Source organism: Tiliqua scincoides, chromosome 5 (genome assembly GCF_035046505.1).
Source record: "Tiliqua scincoides isolate rTilSci1 chromosome 5, rTilSci1.hap2, whole genome shotgun sequence".
Taxonomy (NCBI): domain Eukaryota; kingdom Metazoa; phylum Chordata; class Lepidosauria; order Squamata; family Scincidae; genus Tiliqua; species Tiliqua scincoides.
This window is the reverse complement of record NC_089825.1, coordinates 101765501-101782065: the sequence shown is the minus strand read 5'-3', so window position 1 is coordinate 101782065 and position 16565 is coordinate 101765501. Positions and strand designations below refer to the sequence as shown.

Genomic DNA, 16565 nt, shown 5'->3' with positions numbered 1-16565 from the left:
TCTTATCCCCCTTCCCAGGCCTGATCTGCCAGCACAGATAAAATTGGACTTGCACCAGTGATAATGATAGCACAGGTCCAAGTTGACCCATCATGACTGGTAGGGATTGCAAACTTCTCCTTACCCAGAAGAGAACTTAAGCAGTCAAAAGTCAAATGAGTTTGCAGCGGAGTCTGCCTGGCACCTCTGCATCCATGCACAGGAATTTAATTAGGATTGCGTTGACTGGGAGGAGAAAGGACCAACTACACACTTACCTGAAGAGTTATTATATCATCAGTGATTATGAGTTCAGTGTTTGCAAAATGCTTTACAGACATAAAACATCATCAAAATCTGATCCACAAAGCTACATTATCAAATTAGACCAGACACAAAAGGGGAGGGAAAGTGAGAGAAGATAAATGACATTGGTCATGTACTAACAGCCTTTTTCCGTACTAGCTGCTCTCTAGTATTCAGTTCAGGTCTCAGTATAAGGATATAAAATTTGGGAAGAAAGATGCAACTCAACAACCCAGCACTAGAAGCCAAGATGGAGAAGATCTCCACGGCCACCATGTACTTCCCTTTGGTGCTCAGGTAGGCTGGGACAAACGACACCCAAACACTACAAAAGATCAACATACTGAAAGTGATCAGCTTGGCTTCATTGAAACTGTCTGGCAACCTTCTTGCCAGAAAAGCCACAGTGAAGCTGATCATGGCCAGAAGCCCCATGTAGCCCAGGACTATGTGGAACATGAGAACAGAGCCTTCATTACATTGCACAATGATTTGGTCAATGTAGGAGTGCATGTCCAACTCTGGGAAAGGGGGAGAGGTTGCCAGCCACACAGCACAGAGGCCAGCTTGAATGAGAGAATACAGAATGACGACGGAGGCTGCCAGCCGCTTCCCCACCCACTTTCTCATGCTGTTTCCTGGCTTTGTAGCCATGAAGGCCAAAACAACAGTGATGGTTTTGGCCAACACACAAGAAACCGCAACAGAGAAGATGATGCCAAACACAGTGTGACGGAGAAGGCAGCTCACTCTCTCTGGCCGGCCCATGAAGAGGAAGGAGCAGAGAAAGCAAAACAAGAGGGAAGTGAGTAAGGCACAGGTGACGCTCCAGTTGTTGGCTTTGACAATAGGAGTGTCCCGATGCTTAACGAAGGTCCACATCACCAAAACTGTGATCAGCGAGAAGAAAAGGGCAATGGAAGTCAAAGATATCCCCAAGGGCTCTTCGTATGATAGGAAAGTTACAAGTTTGGGGATGCACCGATCCTGTTTCATGTTAGGATACTGATCCTCAGGGCATGTGTGACAATCTTCTGCATCTGAGGAAAAGAAGCAAAGTCTTAATATTTGACAGAAGTGTCATTTGTCCTCTCAAACAAGATAGCATCAATCCATCATAGCTGGATGGAGAAGAGAAGAGGATGCTAGCACAGCTCTTTTTCATCTCATCTATGGAAAGTTCTGAAAAGATAAACAACATAACTAAACTCCTGGATTTTATCCATATCTGAAAAAACAAACTGGCTTCCACTCCAGGACTGCTGTTCACAGTGCATAATTTAGTGGCTGCTGCATTGTCCTTAGCCAGTTGCAGACTGGTGGAACATCTCATGCAATGGCAGCTCACAGAGTACACTAGAGCAGTGGTTCTCAAATGTTTTGGTCTCCGGAGTCTTTCCACTCCTAATAATAGTCTAGGGGAGCCTCAGGGCTCTGAGGTGCACACATTGAGAAATGCTACACTAGAACACTGCGAGATCCACCAACAAATCACTTGAATCCATTTGGGCCACACGTTTAGTGATATGAAAACTCTGGGTGAGATGCAATACATGATGAAGTGTATCCATAGAACCGTAAAGGAATGGGATAATCAGATCCCAATCCAGAGGGCTCAGAGTGCCTGTGCTGCTCTTCAGCACCGGGTGACGCAATGTCTCGTAAAGCATGTAAAGCATGTTCATGGCACCTGGAGAGGAGCAGCTGCTAGTGCTGGGCAGATGGCACTCCTACAGCCATGGCTGGTGGTATTTTCAGGGCATGGGGGAGTTGGTGGAACAGATTAGAGGGAAGGATGGGATGGGAGGGGAGGATTGGGCCCTGAAAGAAGGGGGCAGAGACAGTGGCAGGTTCTACCACTGAATCCTAACCTCCCTCCAGGCCTGGGCATCCCAAAACAAACCTCCTTGTGCCTATGTGGGCACAGATCTGAGGAGACCCAATGGCCTTGTGGCTGCATTACCTGGAGGTAAGGAAGCAAATATTCCCTTTCCTTAAGGAGACACCCAGTGCTAACCCAGCACCCATTGGTTTGGTGGTTGCCATTTTGGCACCTCTGTAGCTATGGGACCTGGGAGGCTTAGGATTGGGCTGCCTAGGTACTCTCATTTCTAGATGAATCTATGCTGCAGAAAAGAAACATGCCCCTTGGTACATTGTGAAATGAAAGAGGAATGGAGGACCTAAGGGTGTAGGACATTCCTTTCACATATTTTTTTTTAAACAGAAATTAGAAGTGCAGAAAGCAGTGTTATGAGTTTTTATTTTGTTATCACCGAAAAATCACACCTGTAGTTTATAACAAAGTTGAAGAGACCTCAACATAACTCACACATGCATGCACATCACAGGATTGCACTCTATAGCTGCTACATTGTAAATATTGATGAATGAATTCTGTCCCCGTTTCATATGATCATTTCATTCTATCTGTCATGCTCCATTTGTGGTGGTCCATTAGCACATGCAAGTCATCACATGAGACTCATCAAGAAATAAAAACAGACGTGAGCCAGACTCTTCGACATCCAAATACCTTTGACAAATGTAGGTATACATTTGATACCTACATTTGATTGAAAAGAGGTGCTTTTCAACCTCTTCATAAATGACCTGGACACAGGGTTGAGCAGTGAAGTGGCTAATTTTGCAGATGACACCAAACTTTTCCGAGTGGTAAAGACCAGAAGTGATTGTGAGGAGCTCCAGAAGGATCTCTCCAAACTGGCAGAATGGGCAGCAAAATGGCAGATGCGCTTCAATGTCAGTAAGTGTAAAGTCATGCACATTGGGGCAAAAAATCAAAACTTTAGATATAGGCTGATGGGTTCTGAGCTGTCTGTGACAGATCAGGAGAGAGATCTTGGGGTGGTGGTGGACAGGTCGATGAAAGTGTCAACCCAATGTGCGGCGGCAGTGAAGAAGGCCAATTCTATGCTTGGGATCATTAGGAAGGGTATTGAGAACAAAACGGCTAATATTATAATGCCGTTGTACAAATCTATGGTAAGGCCACACCTGGAGTATTGTGTCCAGTTCTGGTCGCCGCATCTCAAAAAAGACATAGTGGAAATGGAAAAGGTGCAAAAGAGAGCGACTAAGATGATTACGGGGCTGGGGCACCTTCCTTATGAGGAAAGGCTACGGCGTTTGGGCCTCTTCAGCCTAGAAAAGAGACGCTTGAGGGGGGACATGATTGAGACATACAAAATTATGCAGGGAATGGACAGAGTGGATAGGGAGATGCTCTTTACACTCTCACATAACACCAGAACCAGGGGACATCCACTAAAATTGAGTGTTGGGAGGGTTAGGACAGACAAAAGAAAATATTTCTTTACTCAGCGCGTGGTCGGTCTGTGGAACTCCTTGCCACAGGATGTGGTGCTGGCGTCTAGCCTAGACGCCTTTAAAAGGGGATTGGACAAGTTTCTGGAGGAAAAATCCATTATGGGGTACAAGCCATGATGTGTATGCGCAACCTCCTGATTTTAGAAATGGGTTATGTCAGAATGCCAGATGCAGGGGAGGGCACCAGGATGAGGTCTCTTGTTATCTGGTGTGCTCCCTGGGGCATTTGGTGGGCAGCTGTGAGATACAGGAAGCTGGACTAGATGGGCCTATGGCCTGATCCAGTGGGGCTGTTCTTATGTTCTTATGTTCTTATGTATATAAAGTCTTCCTCTTGTTGCTCTGCATTCTGTTGCTTACCTCTCTGGTTTGAAATCCTCCCTTCAGAACACGGAGTACAAGAATAGCAACAAATCTGCTTCCCCTGATGAACAATCCTGCTCTGTCCAGGATGGCAACTCTCAACGCACGTGGATCTGGGGAGCCCCTAAGAAAAAGTGGAAGGAAGAGAGTGAGGCTCAACATCCACATAACAGGATGACAGTTCTCTTCTCTGAGATTGATACAATTCATATTTGGATATGCTTTCCTTCAGGCACGAGCAGTAAGACTTTGTAAGCAAGATACCACTGCTGTTGGAAGCCAAGATACAGGGCTTTTTTAGTGGTGGCACCATGTCACCTATTAAATTTTATATTATACTTTATGTTGTGAAACATTCTGAGCACTGGAAAAGCAGTACAGCAATCTTGTGAATAAACAAGTGAACAAACAATTGACAGTACTGTTTTGTTCTCTCTAGTTTTTGTTTGGATCTGGACAATCGCCAACAAAGGTTCAATTCATTTCCGCACATAGAAATTTTTCTTTGTTCCTTCAGCCCCACTTTCCTGCCCACTTTCCATTCCACAGCCATGAAGGGAGAGGGAGAAAGTTCAAGGGGGGGGGCACGATAGCACAGAGTCTCAAAACTAAACCTCGTGATGTGGTAGGCTCGCTGGTTCGTTAGCATGTCCTCTTGATTGAGTTTAGCCATGGAATTATTGAGAACAAGTAGGGTTGGTGATACTTCTTTTGTTGGGCTAACGATTTCTTTTCCTGGGTCAGGGAGTGTATTGAGGTCATATGAAGGCCAGAAAGGGAGCACAGGATATCAGCAGTCCCGCTGCTGAGGATATCCACCCCCTATCCTCCATCAACATTCCCCAGGCAGCCCTGATCCCACCCTGCCCATCCACGGCCCACCCTATTGCCAACTTACTTGCAGCAGCAAGGGCTGGGTTCTTTAGTGGTACTAGTGATTGCTCACCAACCATTCATGCTGCGATCCCATTCCTCACACCATCACTGTGGCTGCTGTGCCAGCGGTCCAGGCCTTCCTTTGACAGAATTTGAATTCTGTCAGTGGAAGGCTCAGATATAATTGTGCTATTAGACTCCAGTAATTTCAGGATAACTGACTCCATGCAAGTAACTTCCCTTTTCAATCCAGGATGTGGGGAGGCAAGGAAGACAAGTGGAGGAGAGTAGGTGGATGGAGATGGGCACCCCCTGCCAGCCTGCTGCTTGAGGCAACCACTTCAGCAGCCCCCCCCCCTCGGGTAGGCCAGTCCTGATAAGACCAGTCATCAGTGGCTTCGGATCCCATTCAGCATCCAAGAGACACTTGGATCCATTAGGAAATGGATGCAAAGACTACCTTGAAAGCAAATTGGCTTTGGATGGATGATGCCAAGCATGGCCTACAATCCTACAGTTACTTGGGAGTAAGACCTATTGAAAGCAATGGGGCTCACCTCTGAGTAGACATGCCTAAGATTGTGCCATCAGTTGCCTTGTCGCTTTCTAGTGCTGGCACTCATTTTCTAGTGTGGGATGTACTACAGTTTGGACTCAGAGAAGGAACACCTACAGGAAGGTGGAAAATATAGATTGGGTGGAGAGTTATTTCCCTCCACATCAGAAACAGCACTGAAAGGTTTAGGGTAGGATTTGGCAAGAGTGGTAAGTTTCACTGTAGCTCATCTTTATTGTTAAAACATAATCTGGCCTCTTATAGCCCAGTGCCTTATGTCCTATCTTATGTCCAGGAATAAACAATGGATGGAACGGAATGGGATGATTTCAGGACTTCCAAACATTTCACACAGTTCCTCCCAAGAACCATCCCTTACCTGATCAAACTTGTGATTCCACACAATGTCACTTCCACTTATGGTGAATTTGGATCCTTCAGGACCATGGGGGTCCACCCTTCCAACACACACTTGACGGTAAGACATGTTATGGAAAGTGATGGTGTTCATTATATCATAGCCAGGTGGAAACTTCCCATCTTCATCCAAAAATATTTCTTCCCCAGCACTGTTATTGAAGCGGATGTTTCTAAGAAAGAAGTGAAGCTAGTTTGGAGAAGGAAACCAGTCAATGAAGAGGGAACAAGTGGTGCTGGATAAATGGCTCATTCAACCCCCCGTCAGCTGTGGAGTTGTCCTATATTCGTGCAACGCCCCTTTGCAAGGACACTTTCAAATGTCCTTATTGCTAAGCATGTCTGTTGTGCTGGAGATGAAGTAAGGCCTCCCCCAACTATACTTGGAGAGCAAAGGATAAACATAGCAGAAAAAGAGGAGAGACAAAGTGGAAAAGCAACCACCATCCACAACCAAGGGAGGCCTGCTGCTGTCTGTAAACTGCTCATGCAGAGCTAATGTCCTGAACCTCCCAGAAAGAAGGAGTTGCCCCTCAGAAAGCTGCCCTTTTCAACAATGCAGCAGAAGTCTTCCAAATCTACATTGACCTTGGTTTGGTGCGTACGTGAGGGACAAACAGAATTTCAAACTCGAGTCAAAACTTGACAGAGATAATGAAAATTGACAGATGAAAAGATGAACACATGAAACTTGACAGAGTTCTCTCCCCCTCTCCCCACAGGAATACCCGATTTTATTTTCACCTCGCTCCTCAGCATTACCATTCAAGAGAATGATGGATTAAATCCTGGGCTATAAACTCTACAGGAGGGACAGGCGGGGGCATGTTGGAGGTGGGGTGGCCGTTTTTGTTAAGGAAGGGATAGATTCCAGCAAAGTAGAGATTGAAGGTGGGTCCGACTCCATAGTAGAATCTCTGTGGGTTAAATTACCAGGCTTGTGCAGCGATGTAGTACTGGGGGAGTACTATCGTCCTCCAGACCAGAAGTCGGATGAGGACCTTGAAATGAGGAAACAGATCAGGAAGGTGAAAAGGAGGGACAGGGTTGTAATCATGGGGGACTTCAATTATCCTCATATTGACTGGGTCAATTTGTGTTCTGGTCATGATAAGGAGACCGGATTTCTTGACGTGCTAAATGACTGTGGCTTAGAGCAGCTAGTCACGGAGCCCACCAGAGGGCAGGTGACTCTGGATTTAATATTGTGCAGTACACAGGACCTTGTTAGAGATGTAAATGTTACTGAGCCATTGGGGAACAGTGATCATGCTGCAATCCATTTTGACATGCACGTTGGGGGAAGAATACCAGGCAAATCTCTAACAAAAACCCTTGACTTCTGACGGGCAGACTTCCCTCAAATGAGGAGGCTGGTTAGAAGGAGGTTGAAAGGGAAGGTAAAAAGAGTCCAATCTCTCCAGAGTGCATGGAGGCTGCTTAAAACAACAGTAATAGAGGCCCAGCAGAGGTGTATACCGCAAAGAAAGAAGGGTTCCATTAAATCCAGGAGGGTGCCCGCATGGCTAACCAGCCAAGTTAGAGAAGCTGTGAAGGGCAAGGAAGCTTCCTTCCATAAATGGAAGTCTTGCCCTAATGAGGAGAATAAAAAGGAACATAAACCGTGGCAAAAGAAATGTAAGAAGGTGATATGGCAGGCCAAGCGAGACTATGAGGAACGCATGGCCAGCAACATTAAGGGGAATAATAAAAGCTTCTTCAAATATGTTAGAAGCAGGTAACCCGCCAGAGAAGCTGTTTGCCCTCTGGATGGTGAAGGAGGGAAAGGGGAGATAAAAGGAGACTTGGAGATGGCAGAGAAATTAAATGAGTTCTTTGCATCTGTCTTCACGGCAGAAGACCTCGGGCAGATACCGCTGCCCGAACGGCCCCTCCTAACCGAGGAGTTAAGTAAGATAGAGGTTAAAAGAGAAGATGTTTCAGACCTCACTGATCAATTAAAGATCAATAAGTCACCAGGCCCTGATGGCATCCACCCAAGAGTTATTAAGGAATTGAAGAATGAATTTGCAGATCTCTTGACTAAGGTATGCAACTTGTCCCTCAAAGTGGCCACGGTGCCAGAAGATTGGAGGATAGCAAATGTCATGCCTATTTTTAAAAAGGGAAAGAGGGGGGACCTGGGAAACTATAGGCCGGTCAGCCTAACATCCATACCGGGTAAGATGGTGGAATGCCTCATCAAAGATAGGATCTCAAAACACATAGACGAACAGGCCTTGCTGAGGGAGAGTCAGCATGGCTTCTGTAATGGTAAGTCTTGCCTCACGAACCTTATAGAATTCTTTGAAAAGGTCAACAGGCATGTGGATGCGGGAGAACCCGTGGACATTATATATCTGGACTTTCAGAAGGCGTTCGACACGGTCCCTCAGCAAAGGCTACTGAAAAAACTGCACAGTCAGGGAATTAGAGGACAGGTCCTCTCATGGATTGAGAACTGGTTGGAGGCCAGGGAGCAGAGAGTGGATGTCAATGGGCAATTTTCACAATGGAGAGAGTTGAAAAGCGGTGTGCCCCAAGGATCTGTCCTGGGACTGGTGCTTTTCAAACTCTTCATAAATGACCTGGAGACAGGGTTGAGCAGTGAGGTTGCAAAGTTTGAAGACGACACCAAACTTTTCCGAGTGGTGAAGACCAGAAGTGATTGTGAGGAGCTCCAGAAGGATCTCTCCAGACTGGCAGAATGGGCATACTAAGGTATGCAACTTGTCCCTCAAAACGGCCACAGTGCCAGAAGATTGGAGGATAGCAAATGTCACGCCTATTTTTAAAAAGGGAAAGAGGGGGGACCCGGGAAACTATAGGCCGGTCAGCCTAACATCCATACCGGGTAAGATGGTGGAATGCCTCATCAAAGATAGGATCTCAAAACACATAGACGAACAGGCCTTGCTGAGGGAGAGTCAGCATGGCTTCTGTAAGGGTAAGTCTTGCCTCACAAACCTTATAGAATTCTTTGAAAAGGTCAACAGGCATGTGGATGCGGGAGAACCCATGGACATTATATATCTGGACTTTCAGAAGGCGTTTGACACGGTCCCTCACCAAAGGCTACTGAAAAAACTCCACAGTCAGGGAATTAGAGGACAGGTCCTCTCATGGATTGAGAACTGGTTGGAGGCCAGGAAGCAGAGAGTGGGTGTCAATGGGCAATTTTCACAATGGAGAGAGGTGAAAAGCGGTGTGCCCCAAGGATCTGTCCTGGGACCGGTGCTTTTCAACCTCTTCATAAATGACCTGGAGACAGGGTTGAGCAGTGAAGTGGCTAAGTTTGCAGACGACACCAAACTTTTCCGAGTGGTAAAGACCAGAAGTGATTGTGAGGAGCTCCAGAAGGATCTCTCCAGACTGGCAGAATGGGCAGCAAAATGGCAGATGCGCTTCAATGTCAGTAAGTGTAAAGTCATGCACATTGGGGCAAAAAATCAAAACTTTAGATATAGGCTGATGGGTTCTGAGCTGTCTGTGACAGATCAGGAGAGAGATCTTGGGGTGGTGGTGGACAGGTCGATGAAAGTGTCGACCCAATGTGCGGTGGCAGTGAAGAAGGCCAATTCTATGCTTGGGATCATTAGGAAGGGTATTGAGAACAAAACGGTTAGTATTATAATGCCGTTGTACAAATTGATGGTAAGGCCACACCTGGAGTATTGAGTCCAGTTCTGGTCGCCGCATCTCAAAAAAGACATAGTGGAAATGGAAAAGGTGCAAAAGAGAGCGACTAAGATGATTACGAGGCTGGGGCACCTTCCTTATGAGGAAAGGCTACGGCATTTGGGCCTCTTCAGCCTAGAAAAGAGACGCTTGAGGGGGGACATGATTGAGACATACAAAATTATGCAGGGGATGGACAGAGTGGATAGGGAGATGCTCTTTACACTCTCACATAATACCAGAACCAGGGGACATCCACTAAAATTGAGTGTTGGGCGGGTTAGGACAGACAAAAGAAAATATTTCTTTACTCAGCGCGTGGTCGGTCTGTGGAACTCCTTGCCACAGGATGTGGTGCTGGCGTCTAGCCTAGACGCCTTTAAAAGGGGATTGGACAAGTTTCTGGAGGAAAAATCCATTATGGGGTACAAGCCATGATGTGTATGCGCAACCTCCTGATTTTAGGAATGGGTTAAGTCAGAATGCCAGATGCAAGGGAGCGCACCAGGATGAGGTCTTTTGTTATCTGGTGTGCTCCCTGGGGCATTTGGTGGGCCGCTGTGAGATACAGGAAGCTGGACTAGATGGGCCTATGGCCTGATCCAGTGGGGCTGTTCTTATGTTCTTATGTTCTTATGAGAACAAAACGGATAATATTATAATGCTGTTGTACAAATTGATGGTAAGGCCACACCTGGAGTATTGAGTCCAGTTCTGGTCGCCGCATCTCAAAAAAGACATAGTGGAAATGGAAAAGGTGCAAAAGAGAGCGACTAAGATGATTACGGGGCTGGGGCACCTTCATTATGAGGAAATGCTATGGTGTTTGGGCCTCTTCAGCCTAGAAAAGAGACGCCTGAGGGGGGACATGATTGAGACATACAAAATTATGTAGGGGATGGACAGAGTGGATAGGGAGATGCTCTTTACACTCTCACATAACACCAGAACCAGGGGACATCCACTAAAATTGAGTGTTGGGTGGTTTAGGACAGACAAAAGAAAATATTTCTTTACTCAGCGTGTGGTCAGTCTGTTTTAACTCCTTGCCACAGGATGTGGTGCTGGCGTCTAGCCTAGACGCCTTTAAAAGGGGATTGGACAAGTTTCTGGAGGAAAAATCCATTACGGGTTACAAGCCATGATGTGTATGCGCAACCTCCTGATTTTTTAAATGGGTTATGTCAGAATGCCAGATGCAGGGGAGGGCACCAGGATGAGGTCTCTTGTTATCTGGTGTGCTCCCTGGGGCATTTGGTGGGCCGCTGTGAGATACAGGAAGCTGGACTAGATGGGCCTATGGCCTGATCCAGTGGGGCTGTTCTTATGTTCTTATGTTCTTATGATGGCTTCAGAAGCCTCACAAAGTACCCTGCACTGCATCTATAAAACCACTCTGTAGGGGGCATAGTTATCAGTATCAATTATCAATAATTCCAGACCTTGAAAACTAGAATGCAACAACAAAAACAAACAAACCAAACAAACCATATCCAGAATTTTCAGACCACACATCCTGGTTCTTCCCTGCCCCTTAATAGGCTGTGTGGTGGACCCATAGACTACTTTGAGTAAGCAATGAGTGACCGGACATTTCTGTTCAACTCTTGCTGCCTACATTTTTCTCCACTGCTGGTGGCCATTGTGATGTCAGAGGGTCCCCTCTACCCTCCTCTATTCTGGGACAGGACAGTTTTTCCACTCATTTAAAAACTAATTAAAGCTCTACCGTTCAGGTGACACTGGCCTGCAGAACCTCCTCCAACCCCTGTTGCTGCCAATAGTTCAGCAGAGAAGGTGGTACAAGGGAGGCTCTTGAGTGGATCAGGGCAAGGAGTGAGCTGGGCCAGAAGCGGTTCAGAGGCAGGAGGGAAGGAACTCAGCATACACAGCAGCTGAGATCCTCCTCCCTTCCCACATTTAATCTGACCCAGGAGTCTCCTTGGACCGATGCTCAGTAAACAGCTGATATAGGTCTGAGGAGACCCATTGGAGGTCAGACCCTACAGAGAGCTAAGTGAAAAGATATTTTTACTTAGCTCTTCTCAGTCATTTAATCGCCTCACACTCATAGCTCTGCTGGTGGCACAGTACATTCTGGGCTGGTGGGGACCTCTCAGAGGAATTTGGTTTGGGGCATGCCGTGGCACAGATATGTTTCTGACTGGAATAAAACTCAATTAGCAGCAACACTGGATTCTGAATCCCACCAGGAGGAAGCATTTTGTCCTAGCTCCATTCAAGTCCCTTAACAGTAAGGAAGGACAAGAAATAGCCATCCTACCTGCCATGGGTGAACATGCTGAGAGTTCCAGGTGCCTGTGTCCTTCATGGCTTTCTGCTTGAACCTTGATGAGTACACTGCATGGAGTGCATGTGCCACAGCATAAGCAGCATTATAGATACTATAGCTCTGACCAGGCATTTGCATGACAAACATTGATGTAGGGAGGTTGCTCAGCTTTTCCTCCCCAGTGCAATTTCTGATGCCAGGCAGAGGAAACCTCACCCACGAGAAGTTACATAAAAATGATAATAACCAGAACAAATGAATGTAAGGAAGTTCAGACTGATATGGATTGATAGTCTCTAGAAACTTTTCATATTGCTTCATGTCAGTTGTGTGGTGTGCAAAGGACAAGGTGCCATTCAAAGACTGAGGTGTGAAGGCATCTGGTTGTGTTACACTTGCAAAGTCCCACTGAGCTGTGATGATCCAAACTTTCTCTAGTGGACACTTCTGGGCAACTTCTCTGAAGTATAGAACCATTCGCAAACCTTCCATGGACCGGGACTCCCCATGAACAAGGATCACGTTACTTTCAGTCCGGGAGAGAACAGAATGCATTCTTTGTAGTTCCTCATCAAGGATGTTTAGCTGAATAAAGGGTTGTTCTAGTGTTGGAATAATTTCTTGAAAAGCAAAGCAGATACTGTCTTGAAGGAGCCGGGGCCTCAGGGTGCGCAGGAAGATTTCTCCGCCATCGTCATCTGAAACTATGGCTCCGATCCAGGTCCACCCAAAATGCTTCAGTAGCCTGATAATCCCATCATACGGAGGGATTTCATTTGGAACTATCTGGTAGAAAGAAGGGAACTGAATTATATCACTCAATGAAGGGTCAAAAATCCCTCAGCGAACTAAAAGGAAAAATCACTATTTTGCTACAGAACTGTCAGAATTCCTAAAGTCTTTCAAAGATCTTGCAGGATATATTGAACTCATTGTATCTTATTCTTCAAGCTGTGGTCTGTTGACTGAAATCTTTTGATTCAATATGAAGATAGTCAAAATTCTAATTACGTGTTTACTGAATATGCAAGTCAATTACCTCAATGTCATTTTTACCCCCAAGAATGCACTCTTTGTGTTTGGAAACTAGAGGGAGTGGTGTCCTTTGTCCCGTTTTGCCCTACAGAAGGCAAAGTAGGAGAAGCATAACACCCTGTTTCTGAGGTTCTCAAACTTGGACATCACAATGCCTGAGAACCTCAGCCTCTGCCCCCTTAAGGGTTGGGGAAAGGGGGAAGTCAGCAACATGATCCCCAGGATCATTCTTCTGTGGGGGAAGAGGGGGCTTGGGCTAACGTCCCCTTCCTGTTGCGTGGATTGAGAACTGGTTAGAGGCCAGGAAGCAGAGAGTGGGTGTCAATGGGCAATTTTCACAATGGAGAGAAGTGAAAAGTGGTGTGCCCCAAGGATCTGTCCTGGGACCGGTGCTTTTCAACCTCTTCATAAATGACCTGGAGACAGGGTTGAGCATTGAAGTGGCTAAGTTTGCAGACAACACCAATCTTTTCTGAGTGGTAAAGACCAGAAGTGATTGTGAGGAGCTCCAGAAGGATCTCTCCAGACTGGCAGAATGGGCAGCAAAATGGCAGATGCGCTTCAATGTCAGTAAGTGTAAAGTCATGCACATTGGGGCAAAAAATCAAAACTTTAGATATAGGCTGATGGGTTCCGAGCTGTCTGTGACAGATCAGGAGAGAGATCTTGGGGTGGTGGTGGACAGGTCGATGAAAGTGTCAACCCAATGTGCAGCGGCAGTGAAGAAGGCCAATTCTATGCTTGGGATCATTAGGAAGGGTATTGAGAACAAAACGGCTAGTATTATAATGCCGTTGTACAAATCTATGGTAAGGCCACACCTGGAGTATTGTGTCCAGTTCTGGTCGCCGCATCTCAAAAAAGACATAGTGGAAATGGAAAAGGTGCAAAAGAGAGCGACTAAGCTGATTACGGGGCTGGGGCACCTTCCTTATGAGGAAAGGCTACGGCGTTTGGGCCTCTTCAGCCTAGAACAGAGCCGCCTGAGGGGGGACATGATTGAGACATACAAAATTATGCAGGGAATGGACAGAGTAGATAGGGAGATGCTCTTTACACTCTCACATAATACCAGAACCAGGGGACATCCACTAAAATTGAGTGTTGGGAGAGTTAGAACAGACAAGAAAAAATATTTCTTTACTCAGCGCGTGGTCGGTCTGTGGAACTCCTTGCCACAGGATGTGGTGCTGGTGTCTAGCCTGGACGCCTTTAAAAAGGGATTGGACAAGTTTCTGGAGGAAAAATCCATTATGGGGTACAAGCCACGATGTGTATGCGGAACCTCCTGATTTTAGAAATGGGTTATGTCAGAATGCCAGATGCAGGGGAGGGCACCAGGATGAGGTCTCTTGTTATCTGGTGTGCTCCCTGGGGCATTTGGTGGGCCGCTGTGAGATACAGGAAGCTGGACTAGATGGGCCTGTGGCCTGATCCAGTGGGGCTGTTCTTATGTTCTTATGCTGGGGTCCAAGAGGGGTTTGGAGCACCACAGAGCCCTCTGCTGGTTTCCCTGCTTTTTGTAGAAAGTGAAAATCGCTATCGTAACTCACTTCTAATTTTGAGATTGCAACCCAGAAGTGGGTCGTGATCGCTCTTTTCACTTTCTACAAGCTGCAGGGAGCACTGCAGAGGGCTCTATGAGGTTCCCCACACGGCTCAGCTCCCAGCAGCAGGTAGGGGACATGAGATAAAAGCCCCATCTTCCCTCGCAGCAGCACAACCCTGGGGATTGCATCACTGCCATTTTCCCTACCCCTGCAAAGACTTCCCTCAGGGCTCAAACTCAGAGAGTCTGAGAAGCCCTGCCCTATTTGATGCCCAATTCTCATGATCCCCCACTGAAAGGCTCAGGGTGCCTGAGTGGCATGCGCTCCAGTGTTCCGCTGCAAAGCCCTGGAGGAAGTGTGCAAGTGACAGGGGGTCACTGATCCTCTGTTGCCTCTGGTAAGTTTTGGTATGGCTTTGTGGAGGCAACTGTGTGATGTCTTCCTTGCATGTTAGAGGTGGTTGCTGTTCTTCTGCCTCCTTCTTTGCGCTTTGGAAAGGGAGGGGCAAAGATGATCACAAATGCATCTGTTCTTCATCAATTCTAGCAGTGAGCATACCGACATCTACAGCTGGACACACATACCTGCGGAATCTTGTAGACACTTAAAATGTGGGGCATCTGGTTGGCATTATGGGATGTCAGTCCTCGAATGATGGCCAGGAGCCTTTTTTTCCTACCACAGTGGTAATTAAGAGGATTCCTCTGTCCTGTGAAAAGGAAATCCATAGTACCCAAACAGTTGCCCATTGTATTGGATGAAATGTCTAGGACCTTATACCCCAGCGTCTTGTTGGGTAGAAGGTGAGCATTCTTGTTGATCTCCTTCATTGCAAACACAAATGCAAGGACTTGGTGGTAGCTTTTAGATATAACACTGCAATGACAGTTTCATTAGATTAAGCATCTTTAAAAAAAAAAATGAGACTATTTTGCAAACATGTCAGGCAGAGAAGGGCATAACTAAAGGATTTGAAGACATACATTTAACTTTCTCATTATAAAGCTGTTGTTTTCTAAAGTTCTTGACTATTTTTATACATGTTCAGCAACAACAAGAACAACAGTATTTATATACTGCTTTATGTACAGCAGACTGCCTTGATTAATTGACTTTGGGTATAATCCTCAGCACCTTTTCAGCACTGGCATAGCTGTGCCAATGTGGTGTGCGTGACGTCCTTCAATGGGGAGGTAGTCAAGGGGGCCTCCTCAAGGTAAGGGCATGTTTGTTTCCTCACCTTGGGAATGCATTGCAGCTAAGTTGGTGCTGGAAAGTTGCTGAGGACTGTGCTCTTAGTTTATCCTCATAAGCTACAATCTTCCCAGACTAGCAAAATGCCACACTGGTGAGCTCTTATGATTGTAAAAATGCCAATGAATAAACGCAAATAAGGTCAGAACACTTTCTCAGTTTGCCACTGCAGAGGAGAAGCTATTCTTTTGGACTTGTGTGTCTTGAGTCCAGACAAGCTCAGGAAACAAGCGTTTGGTGACTCAAGTTCAATTCTTACAAGTCGAGACACCCACCTCTGCCATCTAAAAATCAGGACTTTTGGAAAATCACATTTTCTCCAGAAAAGATCTCTGTAAAACAAATTATATCCTGACTCAAATCAGGATCTTCAAGGGTAAGGATGCTGTGAAGATCTTGGACAACAAATCACTTGCCGGTATTCAGACTAATATCCTATTAATCAGAATTATCATTTGAACAAAGGTAGAATGTAAAACAATAAAAATAAAACTTACTATGCCTGGAACTTGAGATCTGACCTTTGAATAAAAGAAGGCTCATTCAGATCCATAGTGAGGAAAGAGACAAATTCACCAATGAAGATATCATCTGCAGAGTCATGAAATTCCACTTTAATTTTAGGCAGCTCACCCCACCTTGAGTTGCAATTATTACTGCAAACGCAAGGCAGCTGCAGCAGCAAATACATCAGTGGGACTAGGACCCTTCGGCCCCAATCCCAAATAATTCCATACATTGTGACAGGTACTTAGCAGGTGGAATCATCAGCCTTCATTTATTAGTTACGATTGTCAGTAGGTGTCAAACTTTTCATCCATATGTCATGCTGAGAGCAGAACAGTGTGACAGATACTCTTCTGAATTGAGTCTTTATTGATGTCACTGAGCATTTTGTCAGCTCCAC

The 16565-nt window shown here is 46.0% G+C and overlaps 1 protein-coding gene across 1 annotated transcript; it reads right to left on the bottom strand.

Moving 5' to 3' along the window:
- Positions 1-414: 414 nt before the first annotated feature.
- Positions 415-15234, bottom strand: LOC136652675 (vomeronasal type-2 receptor 26-like). Its single transcript, XM_066629598.1, has 5 exons — positions 14989-15234; positions 11811-12605; positions 5811-6038; positions 3997-4123; positions 415-1325 (listed from the first exon to the last, which is right to left on the bottom strand). Exons 1-5 carry the CDS (start codon positions 15232-15234, stop codon positions 415-417), a joined length of 2307 nt encoding a protein of 768 aa, XP_066485695.1.
- Between the last annotated feature and the right edge of the window lie 1331 nt (positions 15235-16565).